Here is a 16,627-nt window from a genome sequence, read left to right as displayed (position 1 = left end):
GATTTCGCCAGTGTGTTACTTATTTAATTTGTTGCTTATTTGTGCTCATGGAGGAGCAACAAGCAAACAGGTCCAGGACAGAAGCTACTGCCATCTTCTTGAATTCGACTGAATGCGACTCGAGTCGACAAATTCCTGGCTCCATTCACTTGTTTGCATATGTTTAACATGTTCTCCAACTCCCACCCAAAGTCCCACTCCCAATTGTTTGCCTGTTCGCCAGTTTGCCTGTTTGCCAGTTTGTTTGTTTGTTTGTTTGTTTGTTCGACGGGACTTCGAGTGTATTGTGTCCTTAACTCAACCGAAACTGTACTAAACTGAGCGGGGAGCGTGTTTTCCTTCGGCTTGCTAATGATTTTGCCAGGGTGCTAATCAAATTGCCTGCCCTGCAGCAGCTAATGTCATTACCGAAAAGGTGAAACTCCGGGGCAGGGCAGTGGAATATGTAAATATTTAACCGAATGGTGGCGAACTCACAGATTACAAGTCGCAAATTATCTGGGAGCAAGTGCAGTTGTGGCAGATGGGAAAATCGTATGACTATGGTTGGGGGAAGTAACGTTCTATTGGAAAAATATCTGATTAAGTTATGTAATGCCATGTATCTTGCCATCAAAATAATAATATATTCACTTTGTATGCTTGCTCTTAATTATTTCTTCCGAGAATTTGTTTGGTCTCTCGTAAATCAACAACATAATAGTTACCAACTTGTGCTGTTAAGGCCTGGCATAAATATATATAACGTATACGCCATGGTTACCTCGTTTGCTACTCTACGTGTATAAATTGCCGAGATCCGACTTAAATCCCCAGCTTTTTTGCCCCAGCCTGTGAAACTTTTATCATTGATTGCCATTTCACTAGACTGTCTGCGCCAGCCTTTAAGTTTTTTACTTACTGCAGCAGTTGGGCCTGCAAGTTGTCGCATCTTTTACCGGCTTCCTTTGGGTGGCCTCCTGGTTATTGCTTTGGCACATTTTTCGATTAAAATTTATTTGCACAACTTATGAAAACTTAAATGCCCATAACGGCGCCGCCAGACTTCGAGTCTGCAAGCCCGGATACCCGCACTACACGCAGAGAAAAAATCTCGCAAAATCAATTTAGCAATGAAAAAAAAGAAAATAAAAGTGTACTACTTAAGATAAGTATTTTGATCTTACAGCACATAAGAAAAAAAACTACTTTTTTCAGTGTAAAACTTTTATTTTCATAAATATTAGATAAATATTTCAAAATAGGTTTATTAATTAATGTAAAATTAATATTTTGAGTTCTTTACATATTATGTTCGGAGTTTTCTCTGTGTATACTTAACAACTTGAGGGCGGAGGGCAAAAGGCAACTTCTGCGTTTTGGTCGAATGGCGCCCCATGGGCTACCACATTTCTTGGCTAAAAAGTTTCAAATATTTCATAATTTGCAACATATTTTATGGAGGCGCAAGAGCATATTGCACTTTTCCGGCCACAGCCATAAAGCTATAAAGCTGCAACTGCTGCATGCAGGCGTATTTTTCTTGCGACCGTTTTTTTTTTTTTTTTTGGCGATTTTCTTAGCACTTACTCAAATGCCGCACCGAAAAGGAAGAAAAATTAGGTTTTTCTAACGCCTGACCTCGTTTTCACTCCGCACTTTTTTCGTTAAATAATTCAAATGACTTCCGACTTAGACTTTGACATTGAAGTGGTCGTTTTCCCTCATTTCCCGGCGTCAGTTTGCGAGCAAATGAAGCACAAGTTCTGTGAATTCTAACCTCCCCCCACAAAATACAGAAAGCCCAGACTCCAGGCTCCCAAGACCAAACCCAAACCCAAAACCCCCATCACAGGTACGCGTGGCGCACTTAAAAAGTAATTTTATTACACAGCTACTTACTGGGGAAACGGTGGAGGGAGACGGCTAGATAGTCGGCGGAAAGAGACGGTACGCACTTAAAGTCATCACCTCAGAGCGAGGAAAATGGTGGAAATTCTTGGCGGAAAATGGTGATGTTGGCAGTGATGTTGCCATTGTCACACTATTGCCGGAAGTTTTATTCAACCTTCGTACCCTTCGTCAACCTTTGACGCTGATTGTTCTTGGGACATCACCCCATTGCGAGCTTATTTCTTTGCGTTTTCGTTTACAAATTTTTCTCATTACATTTTTACATCATCTTTTCCACTTTTCCCCTTTTGACTTTTCACCGGCTTCGCTGGGCGCCCAAGTTTGTCGAAAGTTTCCACTACTTTCTGCCCTTTTGCATGACTTTTCTTCAAAATTTTGCTCCACCCACACTTGGCTGGTATCTCCCAGCATTTTCAGGTAATTTAATGACTCGAACCCACCGTCGTAATGAGCATTCGATGGGGTTTGACTGCAAAAGGGGAGCCCTCTAATTTGTCTGATTCCCCCAGAAGAAGGTTCAATGCTTTATGAACTAGTCAGCATTGCGGGTAAAAAATATGTCACGTGCCATTAAAAGTTGTTCATAGATGCGCACAATTGTTCTATTAATTATTAGTTTCATATTCTTACAAACTTTTATTCAGGGTGTATTTTGTATACTTTTAAACAAATGCCTTTTGCTTTTGGCATGAAAGTTTTTAGCACAGGAGGGTCAATTATACTAATGCAAAATTATACCAGCATAAAATATTTATGCTGCCACTGACAGCTTGGCCATTTTTCCCAGTCCCTGTCAAATGATTAAATGGATTCTACCTTGTAAAAGATGAAGTTGCCCATAAGACTTTGCATTTTCTTGGAATATTCGGACCTCACTTCATGCACTTTCCTCTCATCTCAGAAGCTTAGTTTAGCCTTTTCCTACCATTTTCAATGGTAAGTCCAATGTGTGTTTGTATATGGAAAGTGCACTGGTGGAAAATGTTTGATAATGTTTAGTAACCTTATAAAATACCATGTGTATGATTAATATCTAGCTGGATTAGCTCTTGATTTTTAAACAATTATTTTCCGAATAACTCCCTCATTCTAAGCCACTCGAAAATTTCGAAACTTCCATTTCTAAAATTCGCTGAGTGTGCTTATCTTCTGCCCGTTGTTGTTCTTCGGCTTCCTTCTGCTGTTGGCATTTCATTTAATTACTTTTGACATCAGGTAGAAATTTTCGCTGCCGCCTTTCAACCCTTTTTTCGGTCTTCGAGTTGAAGAGGGTTGTGTGCGTTGGGCTTTTAAAGCGGAGAATGGGAAAATGGCTGGTGGATGGGCGGAAAAGTGTGCCAAATATTTGTTTAGGCATATTTGCCAATGGCCACTGGTGTTCCCATATCCGCAACTCATCACAACTGTAACATCCGCATCCACAAACACACTCGCACTCGCACTCACATCCATATCCTCTCATCCACTTCCGCCCGAAATACGCATCCTTTCCATTGTAAATGCTCATATTTGCATTATTCCTTTTTGACGTTAGCTTTGCCAAGCATTTTTTGCCCACTACCTGCTCCTTTGAATTTATTTTGATGTATTTCCGTTTGGCAAGCAAACATCCAAGATTCGAATGGAGTGGTGGGCCAGGAGAGCCAGGGAAACGGCATGGATGGAGTTTTCCGCTGGGTTTTCATTAGCTGATAGTTTAGCATGGCAAACGCAAATATGCGTTGCTCTTCTTTAAGCTTATACCATCATCCTTTTCACTGTAATTCATCACTTTTTTGTATAAGCCATTGAGACATTTAGATATCTGTGTGTAAGTGTATATAACTGCTTACAAACTACATAAACGTTCCATTATCGTAGCTACTTTTATATATATTATTTTGATATTTCGATTAATTCAGCATTTATTACTCAGCGGGCCATCTTTTCTAGCAGTGCATGGAACAGCGAGTGTGTCATAGTCCTTTTGGAATTTCCCAGCTTAGTGCTCGTCCCTCATTAGGACTGCCGGATATTCCATTGTGAGTGCTTTTGGCCTGGGCAAATGGAAAATCTTAAAATCCACCAGCAACTTTTCAACTGTGCGTTATACGGTTAATCATTTAATCTGCATATGTGCATATTAATGAATTTCAACGTTCAGCAGTCCGTGTTCTACCGCTACTAGCCAGGATTTTCCGCATATTCCGCACCGATTTTCCCCATAACTTTGTGTTATTTTAATTTTTTTCGTTGTTTTGCCCTGCCCGCCAGCCGAAAGTTTATTCGTTTTTTTGTTTTTCTGTTTCGAGTGTTTTTGTTTTGGTTTCGCTCGCTCGTGTTTTATATATTCACTCGGTGGTCTTTTTTGTACTGCTTTGCTGTTACTTTTAAAAGCTTTTTTAAGTAACTCGAACTAAATTAAGTTAAATACATTTCATGTTTGTCCGCATGCTGGCTGCATAAGGAAAGATACACAAACGCACCGACGAACGACAAAGTTGTCACACCCGACGTATGCGTAACGTAACCCAAATCCTTCGGTGGAAACGTGAGACTGCTTTTCCTTATGCTCTGGCGCTCTTTAAAGATGATGTATCGCCATTTTGGCTAATGGATTTCCTTCACAAGCGCGCCACGGATCAATTCAATTAGCTTTGGCACACATACGAGCATATATGTAAGGAGGATATGTACGACTCTGTGACCTCTGACCCTTGGCAACAAGTGCGACTGCCACGCAATCACTTAGTGTGCCACACTTAATGAGCATTCAATATGAGGGGTATGCACTTTATGTCGGCAAAATACGGTTACTCCCTTGAAAGTTACAGAATAACTTGTTTTCTTTCATAAGTAATATCATCTGAAGAAGCTTTCTTATTTCTAATAATGAGAAAAAGTAGGTGTGATGAAGAAATGTTTATTATTATATATGTAAGTTTATGGATACTCTACATGAATCTCTCTTTTTTTATACCCGTGCATGTAGGGTTTATGTTTAATCTTTAACTAAGAGCGACTGAGCAATTTCATCGCGATCACGTTGTCCATTATCATCTCTTTCAAATTCAATGTCGTCATTAATGGTCACATTTGGAGTACGACGTAGGTTGTGCAAAGCACAGCAAACATTAACGATCATGCAACAAAACGTTGGCTCATACCTTAAGCATCGTTGCAGGCAAAGAAAACGGCTCTTAAGCGCTCCAATAGTCCGTTCGAACACAATTCTGCCTTGAGCATGCTTTAAATTAAATGTATGCTGATATGTTCCAACCTCTGCGCTCTTGTAGGGAGTTAAAACGAAGCTCTCTTGCGCGTATTTGGAGTCCGCCAAAATAAAATGTCCGTTTAAGGTGACGGAAAGTAATTCTCTGGCCCTGGAAACTTTCCATATAGCTGAATCATGGCACGACCCAGGGTAAGTGGCATCATTTGCGATGATCTCCATATTGTCGTTGCAAACCTGAGGAAATGAAAGGTTTTTACATATCTATCTTACATATAACCGATGTCGGACATTGTACTTACCAACATGACGTTCAAGCTATAATAACCCTTTTTATTAAGGAAAGCAGAGCAATTCTTTAAAGGCTTCTTAATTTGAACATGAGTTCCAAACAAACAGGCAACTACTCTTGGCAGTTCATATTTTTTCAAGAAGTTTATGGATGATGTCTGCATTTGATGCTTGGACATTTGGATGGATATAGCATCCTGACAGAGGATCCCGTCTAGCACCGGAATAAATCTATTTAGAATCTTTCCAAGCGTGCCGTTGTCAATTTTAGCACGATAATCGTGGGCCACTGCAAGCTCAGTGCATCCAGTAACCAGGTAGCGCAACACGGTAGCCAATTGGATTGGTTGTGATATTGGAGATGCGTGCAAATATGGCTTGACTGCCTTCAAAACGCTTTTAAACATAGCCTTGTCAATCCCATAGTATTTGACAAAGCTGAAAAATTAAAAGTCACATGCGGAATGTTCAATTTTTTCAAAAGTGACTTACCTTTGGTCAGATATATTGAACATACAAGTATTGCATTTTAAATGCATCGATTTTCTTATGTCCAGCGGTATCTCATTTCTCCTGGCTTCAAAACAAGCAATTGGAATTACATAGGCCATTTTTGCACGTGCTTAAAGATTCTTTAGTAAGGAAACAAGTCAGCTGTTGTGGAGGAGCAAGAAGCGATGAGTAAGAAACGATAACAAAAACCGGAGCAGCTAAAAAGAAATCGAAATCGAAAAAATGTCGATTACCGGATTATGCCTTAGTATTTCCTTTTACATTTAAATTTATTTTAGAACCCCTGCACCAACCAACCGCAAATCGCTCTCAATAATATTTATGTTTCTGGGTTAAAACTGCGGTGTGACAATTTAAGGCTCCTCTGACTCCACATCGCCATAGAAAAAAGGCTTAAGGATTATGGGTGCATTCTGGGGAAAGCTAACATAGTGTGAATGTGGTGTACATGGTGGATGCTGCTTATTTTGCACAGTTTTTATGCTTTGTCAATAGATGTGGATGCAGATGCAGATGCTTGCTTTTCCGACCTCTGGCTCCGCAGCAATTGCACTTTGTTTCGCAAAAGGGTATTCTATGTTTTCCAACAGCCTTTGTTTGCCGCTTAGCTCGCATACACGCACATACACGGAGCTACAGAGAGCTTTTAGTTTTGCATTTTAAGCAGTTTGACTTTGCATTTTTCCGTTTGCTGTATTCACAATACGAAAAATCATTCTGAAGCTACATAGAAAAACAGCCATAGTAAAGTGTACTGACTTTCAAATGCCGCTTACAAACAGATAGAATACAATTTTAAAATATAGTACATCTAAAATGCTTAAAAACAATATTAGAAAGTCTAAATATATTAAATTCATTTATGTATCTAGTTAACTTATATTGCAGCATTTGATTGCCCTCAAAAATATTATGTTTCTCATTTCGTTCGTTCTGTTACGTACTTAACCCATAACCGCATATACCTCGCCGCCGTGCAATTAATGGGTACGCAAAATACAAATTCTCGTGCATATTTACCGCCTGCATGTGTGTCTGCATATGTGCACATAAAACAACGAGCATGAAAATAAAGAGGAAAATAGAGAAGCTTTGCGTCCAGCATCCGAGCATAAAGATTAGAAAACTAAGTCGGTGGGGGGAAAATGTAGATCAGCAGGAGGAAAGAGGAGGATTTTCCAAAATGGAAAGCCACAACACAGAGTTCATCGAGTGGCAATTTAAGTTGTAAGCTCTTCAATTAGGTGCAAAATGTTGAATGGGGAAAATCTCCGGCAAAAGGGCTCCACGACCTATGGGGTTTTCGAGACCTTTCACTCACCACACACAAATTGGGGGAGATTACGTTTACAAAAAGGGCTGTCTTTGGGTTATTAAAGTGGTTTTAGGGAAGAAAACGTGAAAATAAAAATACATATATGGCTAGTGTGGAGAACCGCACCTTCGTTCTTCATCAATCTAAAACTAAAAGAGCACCAATGTATCATCCTTTTGAATTTGAATGCATGGTTTGAATATCTGGCTAGTTCTCTCTGCCAAACGGACAAGCCAACTAACTCGTTTGATCTAGTGGAAATTGCCAGACCAATATCCAAAGCTAATGCCATTTTCCCACTGCCACTGATCGATTCTCTGCTTTTAATTACATTTTGATTCGAGCATGAGGTGGATTTGGAATTCAACGATATCGAAATCGAATTCGCAACCGGTTTGCGCACAATCGTAATCGAGGCTTCGCAGATGGAGCTCATAAATCGTTCCATCATCAATGGCACATTGCTATTTAATTTTGTTGTCATTTTTCTCTTTTTCAGCTTTTTGAGAAGATTGTGTTCGCAGCCAAGTTGTGAAATTAATGCAATTTACTTACAAAATGTCCCATTAAAAGCGCTCAACCATCGGGGCAAGGGAGCCGGGCATAGACATAAAGCAATATGAGCTTGTCGCAGTCGCAGAGTCGCCTTGTCTGGATCCTCCGCCCGTCCAAATGTCGTGGATGTGGATGGAGAGGTGGATGTGGATGTGGATGTGGGGATATGTGCGCCTGCATGAGAGTGTAATTTAATGCTGCTGCAGTTTTCCTCCTCCTATTTTCCTTTGCATACACAAATGCACATAAACGACGACCCTGGCAGGCCACAAATTACCCGGCCAAGTCCATGAAGCGCATTTAGCCAAATCGCTGAATTTATGTCTTATAAAAATGCTTGTGTCGAGTAACAGAAACCGAAACCCAAACCCAAACCCGAATCCGAATCCGAACTCCAAAACCCGGAGCAGAACCATATACCAAAGACTAAGGTCCCAAAGTGGGCAGGGTTAAAGCCAAGTGACATGGCCAGAAAGACATGGCTAATGTACGAGTCCCAGGAGTAATGGATCGTAAAGAGAAAGGGCTTAGCATACCCTGTAAAACAATAGAATCTATTCGATGTTCGAGGAAATTGGGCTTTTTCCTTAATATGTTTTTTTTTATTTTAATTTAAAAAATGAACAATATATATTTTAATACACCTTATAATAATATTCTCTTATATGATGTATCAATCTTTGTTAAACAATACATTTTTGGCGTTGCAGGATGTTTTAAGAAAGAGAAAACAAACATAAAAATTAGATTTCAGTTTACTAAAAACTTTCAAAAAATAATTCCAATATATCCACATCCATCTGCCCAAGTTGAGCAGCTGCAATTTTGGTCTACGAATGAATTTCACTATTATTACCCAGAAACCATAAAGAACCATTTCCTAACACCTCGGCGCAGCTTGAGTTCTGTGCAAAACTGGCCAATCAAGTATCTCAGCTTCGTTAGAGTGGCCAAAAGCACCCTACCAAGAGTTGAAGAAGGCTAAATCTGATTTATACCTTTTATTATTATGAGTTTTTGCTGCGTTCAAATAATTTCCCTCGTTCATTTTGGCACTGCCCCGTCCCAGTTTCAGTTTTCCATTTGCCATTTACAATTTTACCAGTCTTAAGCTGCTGAGACCTTAAAGTTGCACAATCTCTCGAATTATAGAGTCTTAGCGCGATTTTTTCTTATTCCCACCCATCGAAATGAGTGCGAGGCAAAAGTTTTCAATTCAATTATCAACGCCCATGCCGTTTTCTATTTTTTTTTCTTGGCCTGGGATTGGAAAATGGGTTTTTTCTGGGAAGTTGAAAATGGTGGAAATGGTAGGGTGGCTAGTCGATTTGGCTCCGATTTTGGGCCGGCAATTTGCTGTTTTCTGTTTCCCAATGCACATTTTTGGCGTAATTTGTTTGCCAAATTGCGTGTTGGCGTCATCGCGTTGATGATCATTGGCAGCATCATCATCGGGCCAGTTGTCAACCATCGGTTGCCAGCGTTTTGTGGGGGTGTCGATTGCAACAACAGCATTAATGCCACCCCGCCCACTTGGCCATAAATAATTTTCTGCAGGCAAAAGCCAATTTCGCCAGTCACATTCGGTGGGAGCATCGCTTTTCCGCTTTTCCAATGGAGTAGAAGAGGGCGTTCCGTGAATACTTATGCGCATTCGAAAGGAAATTAGTGAGTGAAAATCGGGTTTTCTTTCTACTCTTCGTAGTTGAAGCTGGATGTTAATTGGTTGTGGAAAACAAAGTTTAGTTTATGTTTAACAAAAAGGGTATTTTAACTTCCTGGCACTTTCTTCACAATAACAAAATATCTATGATTAAAAGTCAAATTTATTAGCGGTGTACTAAAATAAACTCATTTGGCTTTGATTGCCTACCTTTTACCGAACAATCAAGTTTTATATCTTATTAGAAGAAACGATCATAAAAGAAAACAGACCACCCAAAACAGCGAGGAAAAGCACAAAGTGCGGAAAATGCACACTTGGGCTAAATTTAAAAATCAGTTGCCATTCAAGCGGCGAATATTTTGGCAAGCCAAATTTCGCACAATTTCGTTGAGTGAAAAAGGTGAAGAAAAAAAGAAAACTGTCAACGCATTCTGGTGGATATCATAACAGACTTAGCCGAAAAGCAAGCAAAGTGCTTTAGATACACGTAGACAACTCAACAGGGCGAAAAAATTGAAAAATAAATAAAATTATGCGTGGCAGCATTTTTGAAATCATTGGCGGCAAGCGGGAAAAGCGGCGGGGAAATCAGCTGGCGAAAAACAGACTGTCTCGCTGCCTTCATGCTTCACTTGCTTTTTTTTGTCGTCCCCTTATTTTTACAACATACACATTTAGCCGAATTCGGCTTCTGTTCGGAAATGGGCATCCCATTGAAAATTCAAATCACACCAAATTCTAAAACACACAAATCGCCGCCAAGCAAATAAAACAGCAAGAACGTAAAAATAATAATAAAAATAATATAACCAAAGAGGAACGTGAGACGAGCCCACGAAACGAAAGCGAAAACGGGCAACATTTTCTTGTCAACGGGCGAGAAAATTACACAAAGCTACTGGGAAAAAAGTCACAAAAAAATGTACCAGGTCCTTTTATAAAAAAAAAAATCAAGGACAATGCCAGCAAACAACTCTTTGTGCAGGCAAAGCAAATTTTCGCCGGCTTATTCGTTGGTGTTGGGCTTGAAGATGGGCGTTTGGATATTTTGGCGAGGCGGCAAATTTATTTCAATGAATGTGCTGATTCAGACACATTAACAATGGCTGCCAAAATGAAATATAATACAAATTATGGGAAGTACAATAATACCAAGTTTTAAGTGGAAAATCAAGATGGAATTTCGTTATTTTCTGAATAACTTGGCTAGGAACGGTCTGACAGCTAAAAGAATTAAAGTTTTTTACGCCTAGTTATCAAGACTAACCATCAATATCACCATTTGGCGACTTTTGTGAAAATAATTTTTGGCCAAATTTTCGCATTTTTTGTAAGGGGTACCATCATCAAAATTTGCGAAAAATTGAAAAAACCTAGAATTCTCTTTTTTGATCACAATTCAATTGGGAGTTTAGTTACGAGCTTAACGAGGTATTACATTCCATATTCGGACCCTTAAATTCGTAGTTTTGGCCAAAAGTCTGAATATTTGTGGTCAAAAAATCAGTATACAAATTTATGACGTGAAGCATCTTTTTGGAGATGATGGTGGCGCAGTGTCAGTTTATTACTTTTAAATTGAAGAAACTTATAGAGCCGTTAACAGTTTTTCTCACTATTATGCTTCATTATGTGCTTTATGGCTGCAATTTACTATTTACCCTATCTGCACTATCAGAATCCGACTATGAATTTCTGACCCTTGCGAGGCATAGTCGTAAATTCTTTTCTTTATGATTTATGGGAACGTGCTTGGCTCATTTCCATTCGCTCACTTTCGGCAACATTGTTCCCCGGAGAATTCCTCCATTCTTCGGCAGATACAAAAACCATATACACGTACAGATACAGATACAGATACAGTCTGGCGCCTCTTGCAGCTCGAATGTGAGTACAAGTACTCAAGATCATATCATATCGTGTTACTTCCCCCCAGTCTGTCTTTTCGATTCTCTTCCTGTCGAGTTCTATTTTTCTTTTACTGTTTTGTGCATTACTTTTTCGTTTTCTCAGCTGTCAGTACCTCCCACTTTTCTCCTTTCGTATGGCGAAAAAATTTAGACATTTTGTAGCCAGTTTATAGATGGTATGGTCTGGCTAAAAATCCCCTGCACGCCCCACCATCGCGAACTCTCCTCCACATTTGGGGCCTGTTTGGTTTTCGCCCATAATTTTTGTGCCGCTTTACAACAAACGGGCACATAACTCTCAGACTCGTCGACTTATGAACGGGGAATGGACCAGTCCGGTCCCGGCTTATCTGTCGGCGCCGGGCCTCATCATACCCGAACTCCAAGCCCCAAACCCCATACCTCATACCCCATGCCCCATTCCCCATGCCCCATGTCCAATAACATATACCATCTAGCAGATACCCTCGACCGGCTACCTACCCCTCCTCGGGAGTACTGGGTGCAAAATGATTTTCACATGTTTTCCTTTATTTTCCTTTATCTGTGCGCACGTTGCTGTTTTCGCACTTTTGTTGGCTTTGCATGTGCCTTACCACTTTTCCGTTCGTTCGTTTTCCCTGTCGCATTTTCCACCAAGTGTTTGGCTTTTAATTAAAATTGCAGCTAAATTATGAACTTTTCTTTTCTCGACCGTCTGCAAATTTTTCGCTGCGAAGACCCGATGGGTCTGGGTCTTTGCCTCGACCTGTTCGTATATCAAAATATATCGGCAAGCGAAGAGAATTCTTGGTCAAGATGTGCAAATTTCACTGGCCGCGTGGCCCAGTAATTGAAGTGAAGTTTCTTCCACGGGAAAATCGGTTGGAAAGAGCGGAAAAGCACAGAACACGTAATGGGGCCGCAGCAAATGAACTGTGAAGTAAATTCGCGTAAAAATGCGTTTTATTGTTAACCAATTAAGCCGATCGACTGCATCGTTGGCCATGCTTGAGTAAATCCCACACAGTTTTCACAGTTTTCCCAAAACCAGAGGCCACTGAAAATTGATGTGCTACTTTGGCTAATCGACGGGTGGGTGCTTCGAATATTTTTGGTTGATTTTTTGTTTGAGGTTTTCGTTAGACGTTTTTCTGTTCTTCTAATTGTCTGCCCGGGCAATTTATGTGTGGTGGCGATGGGGTCTGTGTCTCTCAATTCCCGTGGAATTTCTGCGGGATTCGGCTCGTTGAATGCGGCTTATCGTTCCGCAATATCAACTCAATTACAATGCGTGTCAATGGCAATACGACAATAGGAAGCTTCCACGAAGGCCATTTGGCTGGGGTATTAAGTGGACGCCAGTTGGCGGTCAATATCATTATTATTATCATTAAAAGCGATATGGGTAAACGAGGAAGAAATAAAGCTGGTAATAAGATTCATATTGACGCAGGAGCAGTGACAATGGAATTCGAGACGAAGATGAAAAGAAGCTCTGGACGCGGATGAGGCATTGGGAAATGAACAGTACAACGAACTGGAAATGCTCTAGCTAAACTTGAAATCTTTAAAAAATGTTAAAATAGCACATTATTATGGATTATATTAGCTTGAAACTTGGATAAACATCTTCACCAGCAACTAGTTTTATATGTGTCATCAACAACAATGTTATACAATTTTTGTAGTATTATCACAATTTCTTCACCCATAACACATCTTCACTGTTTAAACCCCCCTTTTAAGCCATACTATGTATGGCCTTGACCCCGCCGAAGTCGAGTGACGAGAGAAAATAAAATCCATTTTAAATTGTGCACTGCCGACGATGATGACAATATGGTGGGTTAAGGATGGGGGCATATGACGTGTGCCTGCTGCCGGGATAAGGTCCTTCGATAAGTATTCCCATGTGCCTGTCGGGGATTCCGGGCGGCGGTGGCTCTATGGGTCCATTGTTGCTGCTGTTGTTATTATTTGCCAAATAAGCGGACGGCCATCCGCGTTGTCTTCCTGCCACGCCTGCCGCCTCCAAGGCATCTTCTTTGTTGTCAGCCTTCATCCTTCGTCGATGATGCAGACATAAGATATGAAAAATATGAGGCAACAGCAATCACAATAGTCGCACCAGTCACCAAAGGCAATCACCAACTTCCCCTCCTCGATCTCCCAGGCCGAAAGGCCCCCACTCCAAAGGCGCTCATGCGTGGGCATTGGCGGCGGACAATCCCAGTACATACATTTATATAATAACAGATGAGGTCGAGAAAATAGTAGAGAATATATGTAATGCCTCCCAAAGTACAACAGTCAATATGAAGAAGCAAAAATACCTTTTACTTTCTGCAACTTTGAAATCAAATACAGCTCAATTAACTTGTAATTTTCTGTAATTTTATGCAGTTATATCCTTGTTAAAACTAAGATATTATCCTCAGCTGTATGATGTGCTCAAAGAGGACACGTGTGTGTCTGCGTTTGTGTATAAATCACCCTTAATGCCCTTTGCCCTAAAATGCAGGGAGTGGGCGGAATGTAATCGAAAGAAACTCCACGGAACGCGGAGGAACAACCTCAGAGGTCCTGGACACAGGAACACCATAAATTGAAGTCAAGTGCTGCCAATTAGTTGCTAAAATTATTTTATGATATTTTCCGACTAATTAAATGAACATTTACGTTGCGCCAAGTGGGCGGTTGGTCAGTCTGGAAAATCGATAAGGAGCAGCGGCAAGTAAGAGCATTAAAAATAAAGATACAAAAGGAAGGCACAACCCAGGCACAACCCACAAGAGCTCCCACCCTTTCTGCCCACATTTTTTTCATCAATCAAGGGAACTACAACAACAGCAGCAGCATCAGCAGCGCCCACAACAACAACCATAATCAATCATAACCAAGACAGGGAAATAAGGGGAAGCAACTCAGCTGCCCCCGCACCTGTCCGAAAAATAGAGCACGTAACAGTTTCCCATCATTATTAATTATTTATGAAATCTACGGATCCGGACCGGATACCATCCTATCCCAACCCATCCCATTCCATCCACCACCTATCGTCCAGTAGAAGTAGAAAAACGAGGCCAACGGCAGACCGTACTGCCATTAAATGATTAGCTCTCTCGGAACACCCGATGGTGTTATCCTTGATAATAACAAAATAGGAGCGGGTTAAGCTCGTTAGGTCATGACGGTAATTTGGTGAAACTATGTGCAACCGATGGACCAAACTGCTTGCGGTGGCCATTTGTTGTAACTTTTTCGTTTAGTTTCAGATTGAAAATGGATAGAATGATGTGGGATACTAGCTTTTGATGAAAGCATATATTTTTGTTTAAGAGTTATAAACAAATTAGACAAATCAATAAATATCAAGAATAATGTTGCCTCGGCGATTAAATTCCTTAAGATCTTTTCTGTGTATATATTTGTGTAGATTTTCAATTTATTTATATATATATATAAAAGGTTATGGCTTCAATTCTTATATATTTTTCCGATAATTCACATTTTTAATGTCAATATTTTCCTCTGTCTCTATTTTCCAGTGTGCCAGTGCAACGGACACGCCCGTCGCTGCCGCTTCAATCTGGAGCTGTACAAACTATCTGGCCGGGTTTCGGGAGGTGTGTGCTACAACTGCCAGCACGATACTACCGGAAGATACTGCCACTACTGCCGCGAGGGATATTATCGGGATGCCACTAAGCCGCCAAATCATCGCAAAGTCTGCAAGCGTGAGTTCAGCTTTCTCTTGTCTTCACTCTTCTGCTGATTGAATGAGAGACAACGCCATGAGGTGGCCAGTTCCAAGCAACCATATGTATATGGTATTCTGGGGTATACCCATTTCGAGTTGAAATTGTCTGGAAGAAATTCTGAAAAGAAATGAAGTTTCTTGCATTCATTGCAGTTAGTTAAATTCAACGTTCCTAAAACAGTTGAAGTTCACCCATTGCGAATTTAATTAGCTTGACTAGTACACAGGTACTTGTAATACATTATTATCCCCCGTAGTGGGTATGCTACATTTCTGCTCCTGTCACTAAATGTCCGACCTGTCAGGGTATTCCCCCAGTTCCCCGCTTTATTGATAATAAGCTGTCATCAATCAGTGGTCCCATAAGCTGTCTGCCAGACAGATAGAAAGACAGACAGCTGTGCGGAATAGATAGTTGGTTGGCTGGATAGATGGATGCATGGATGGATGGATGGTTGGATGGTTGGGGATGCGCTCTAATGAGGATGACATACCTCCCTCTTTACAGGTTGCGATTGCCATCCAGTGGGTTCGACGGGCAAGACGTGCAATCACCTGAGTGGCCAGTGTCCCTGCAAGGAGGGCGTCACCGGACTAACTTGCAACCGATGTGCCCGGGGCTACCAGCAGACCCGCTCCCACGTGGCACCCTGCATCAGTGAGTTCCAAGAAATCGAGATCGCCTTGAGTCCCTCGAATCCATGGTTTCTAATCCCCCGCTTTTCTCATTAAAATTAACAGAGGTGCCCACCAATGCGAACATGATTCAGGCCGAGAGTGCTGGCGGCGGTGGAGGAGGTGGCACTGGTGATTACAAGGATGGCGGTGGCTCCCAGGTCGAGGAGATGAAGAAGTGTAAGTACACTCAGAGAAAATGCCAGTGGTTTCGCGGACAAATATGAATTACTTATCCACAGACTGCGGCAAGTGCAAGGCGAGTCCCAAAAAGCTCAATCTCAACAAGTTTTGCATGGAAGATTATGGTGAGTTTGATATTAAAGAATACGTTATAAAAGAAAGCTATCTGTAACTTTTTTTGGTCTAATTTTACTTTTAGCCATTTTGGCCAAGGTGATTGGCCACGATCGCGCCTCCCAGGACATCAGCACGGAAAAGTTCTCGATAGAGCGACAGAACGAGATCTACAAGTACGAGATCAACATCCAGACGATCTTCAAGCGGAATCCCATGTCGGGCACTACGAGTTCCTTGCTCGGAAGGGGCAATATGATGCTGCTGGTGCCGCGCAAGAGCATCGAGTGCCAGTGTCCAAAGATAAAGCTAAACAAGTGAGTATTATCCCATCACATATATCAAAACATTTTGTTTACGGTGTATATAAGTATGTTATGAGTGGGCTGAAGGCTCAGTTCTTAAGCTAGCAACATAAATAATATTAATGAAGACCTCCTTATAACATTTTGGCACCCAATAACAGCTTTTTGATGCAAGAGATGTTGTTTTGGCATGAGTACTTATCCTTAGGGATAATATCCTTCTATATGAAACTCACTGTCCTCGGGAAATGTCT

At 40.9% G+C, this 16,627-nt stretch overlaps 2 protein-coding genes across 2 annotated transcripts in view; one reads left to right on the top strand and one right to left on the bottom strand.

The window, feature by feature from the left end:
- The window catches only part of LOC6725954 (netrin-B), a 62,336-nt gene that overhangs the window by 40,498 nt on the left and 5,211 nt on the right, over positions 1-16,627 (top strand). Inside the window, exons 3-7 of the mRNA XM_016172585.2 lie at positions 14,885-15,073; positions 15,605-15,754; positions 15,838-15,951; positions 16,014-16,079; positions 16,154-16,385. Of these exons, the coding sequence (XP_016039306.1) occupies positions 14,885-15,073; positions 15,605-15,754; positions 15,838-15,951; positions 16,014-16,079; positions 16,154-16,385 (751 nt within the window). The remainder of the gene's footprint in view (positions 1-14,884; positions 15,074-15,604; positions 15,755-15,837; positions 15,952-16,013; positions 16,080-16,153; positions 16,386-16,627) is intronic.
- Positions 4,767-6,080, bottom strand: LOC27207776 (putative nuclease HARBI1). The gene is made up of 3 exons (XM_016183451.3): positions 5,888-6,080; positions 5,407-5,833; positions 4,767-5,341 (listed from the first exon to the last, which is right to left on the bottom strand). The coding sequence occupies exons 1-3, from the start codon at positions 6,004-6,006 to the stop codon at positions 4,874-4,876; spliced, it is 1,014 nt and encodes a 337-aa protein (XP_016039307.2). The 5' UTR covers positions 6,007-6,080; the 3' UTR covers positions 4,767-4,873.

The sequence above is a fragment of the Drosophila simulans genome, chromosome X (genome assembly GCF_016746395.2).
Source record: "Drosophila simulans strain w501 chromosome X, Prin_Dsim_3.1, whole genome shotgun sequence".
Classification (NCBI taxonomy): Eukaryota; Metazoa; Arthropoda; class Insecta; order Diptera; family Drosophilidae; genus Drosophila; species Drosophila simulans.
Note: the sequence above shows the minus strand (reverse complement) of the source record. Positions and strands in the feature narration are given on the sequence as shown.

Bases quoted from the DNA above. Each gene is read 5' to 3' on its own strand.
- LOC27207776 (XM_016183451.3), bottom strand. From the start codon at position 6,006: ATGGCCTATGTAATTCCAATTGCTTGTTTTGAAGCCAGGAGAAATGAG. The intron at 5,834-5,887 runs GTAAGTCACTTT...TTAATTTTTCAG, and splicing joins TTCAATATATCTGACCAAAG to CTTTGTCAAATACTATGGGA. The intron at 5,342-5,406 runs GTAAGTACAATG...TCATTTCCTCAG, and splicing joins ATAGCTTGAACGTCATGTTG to GTTTGCAACGACAATATGGA.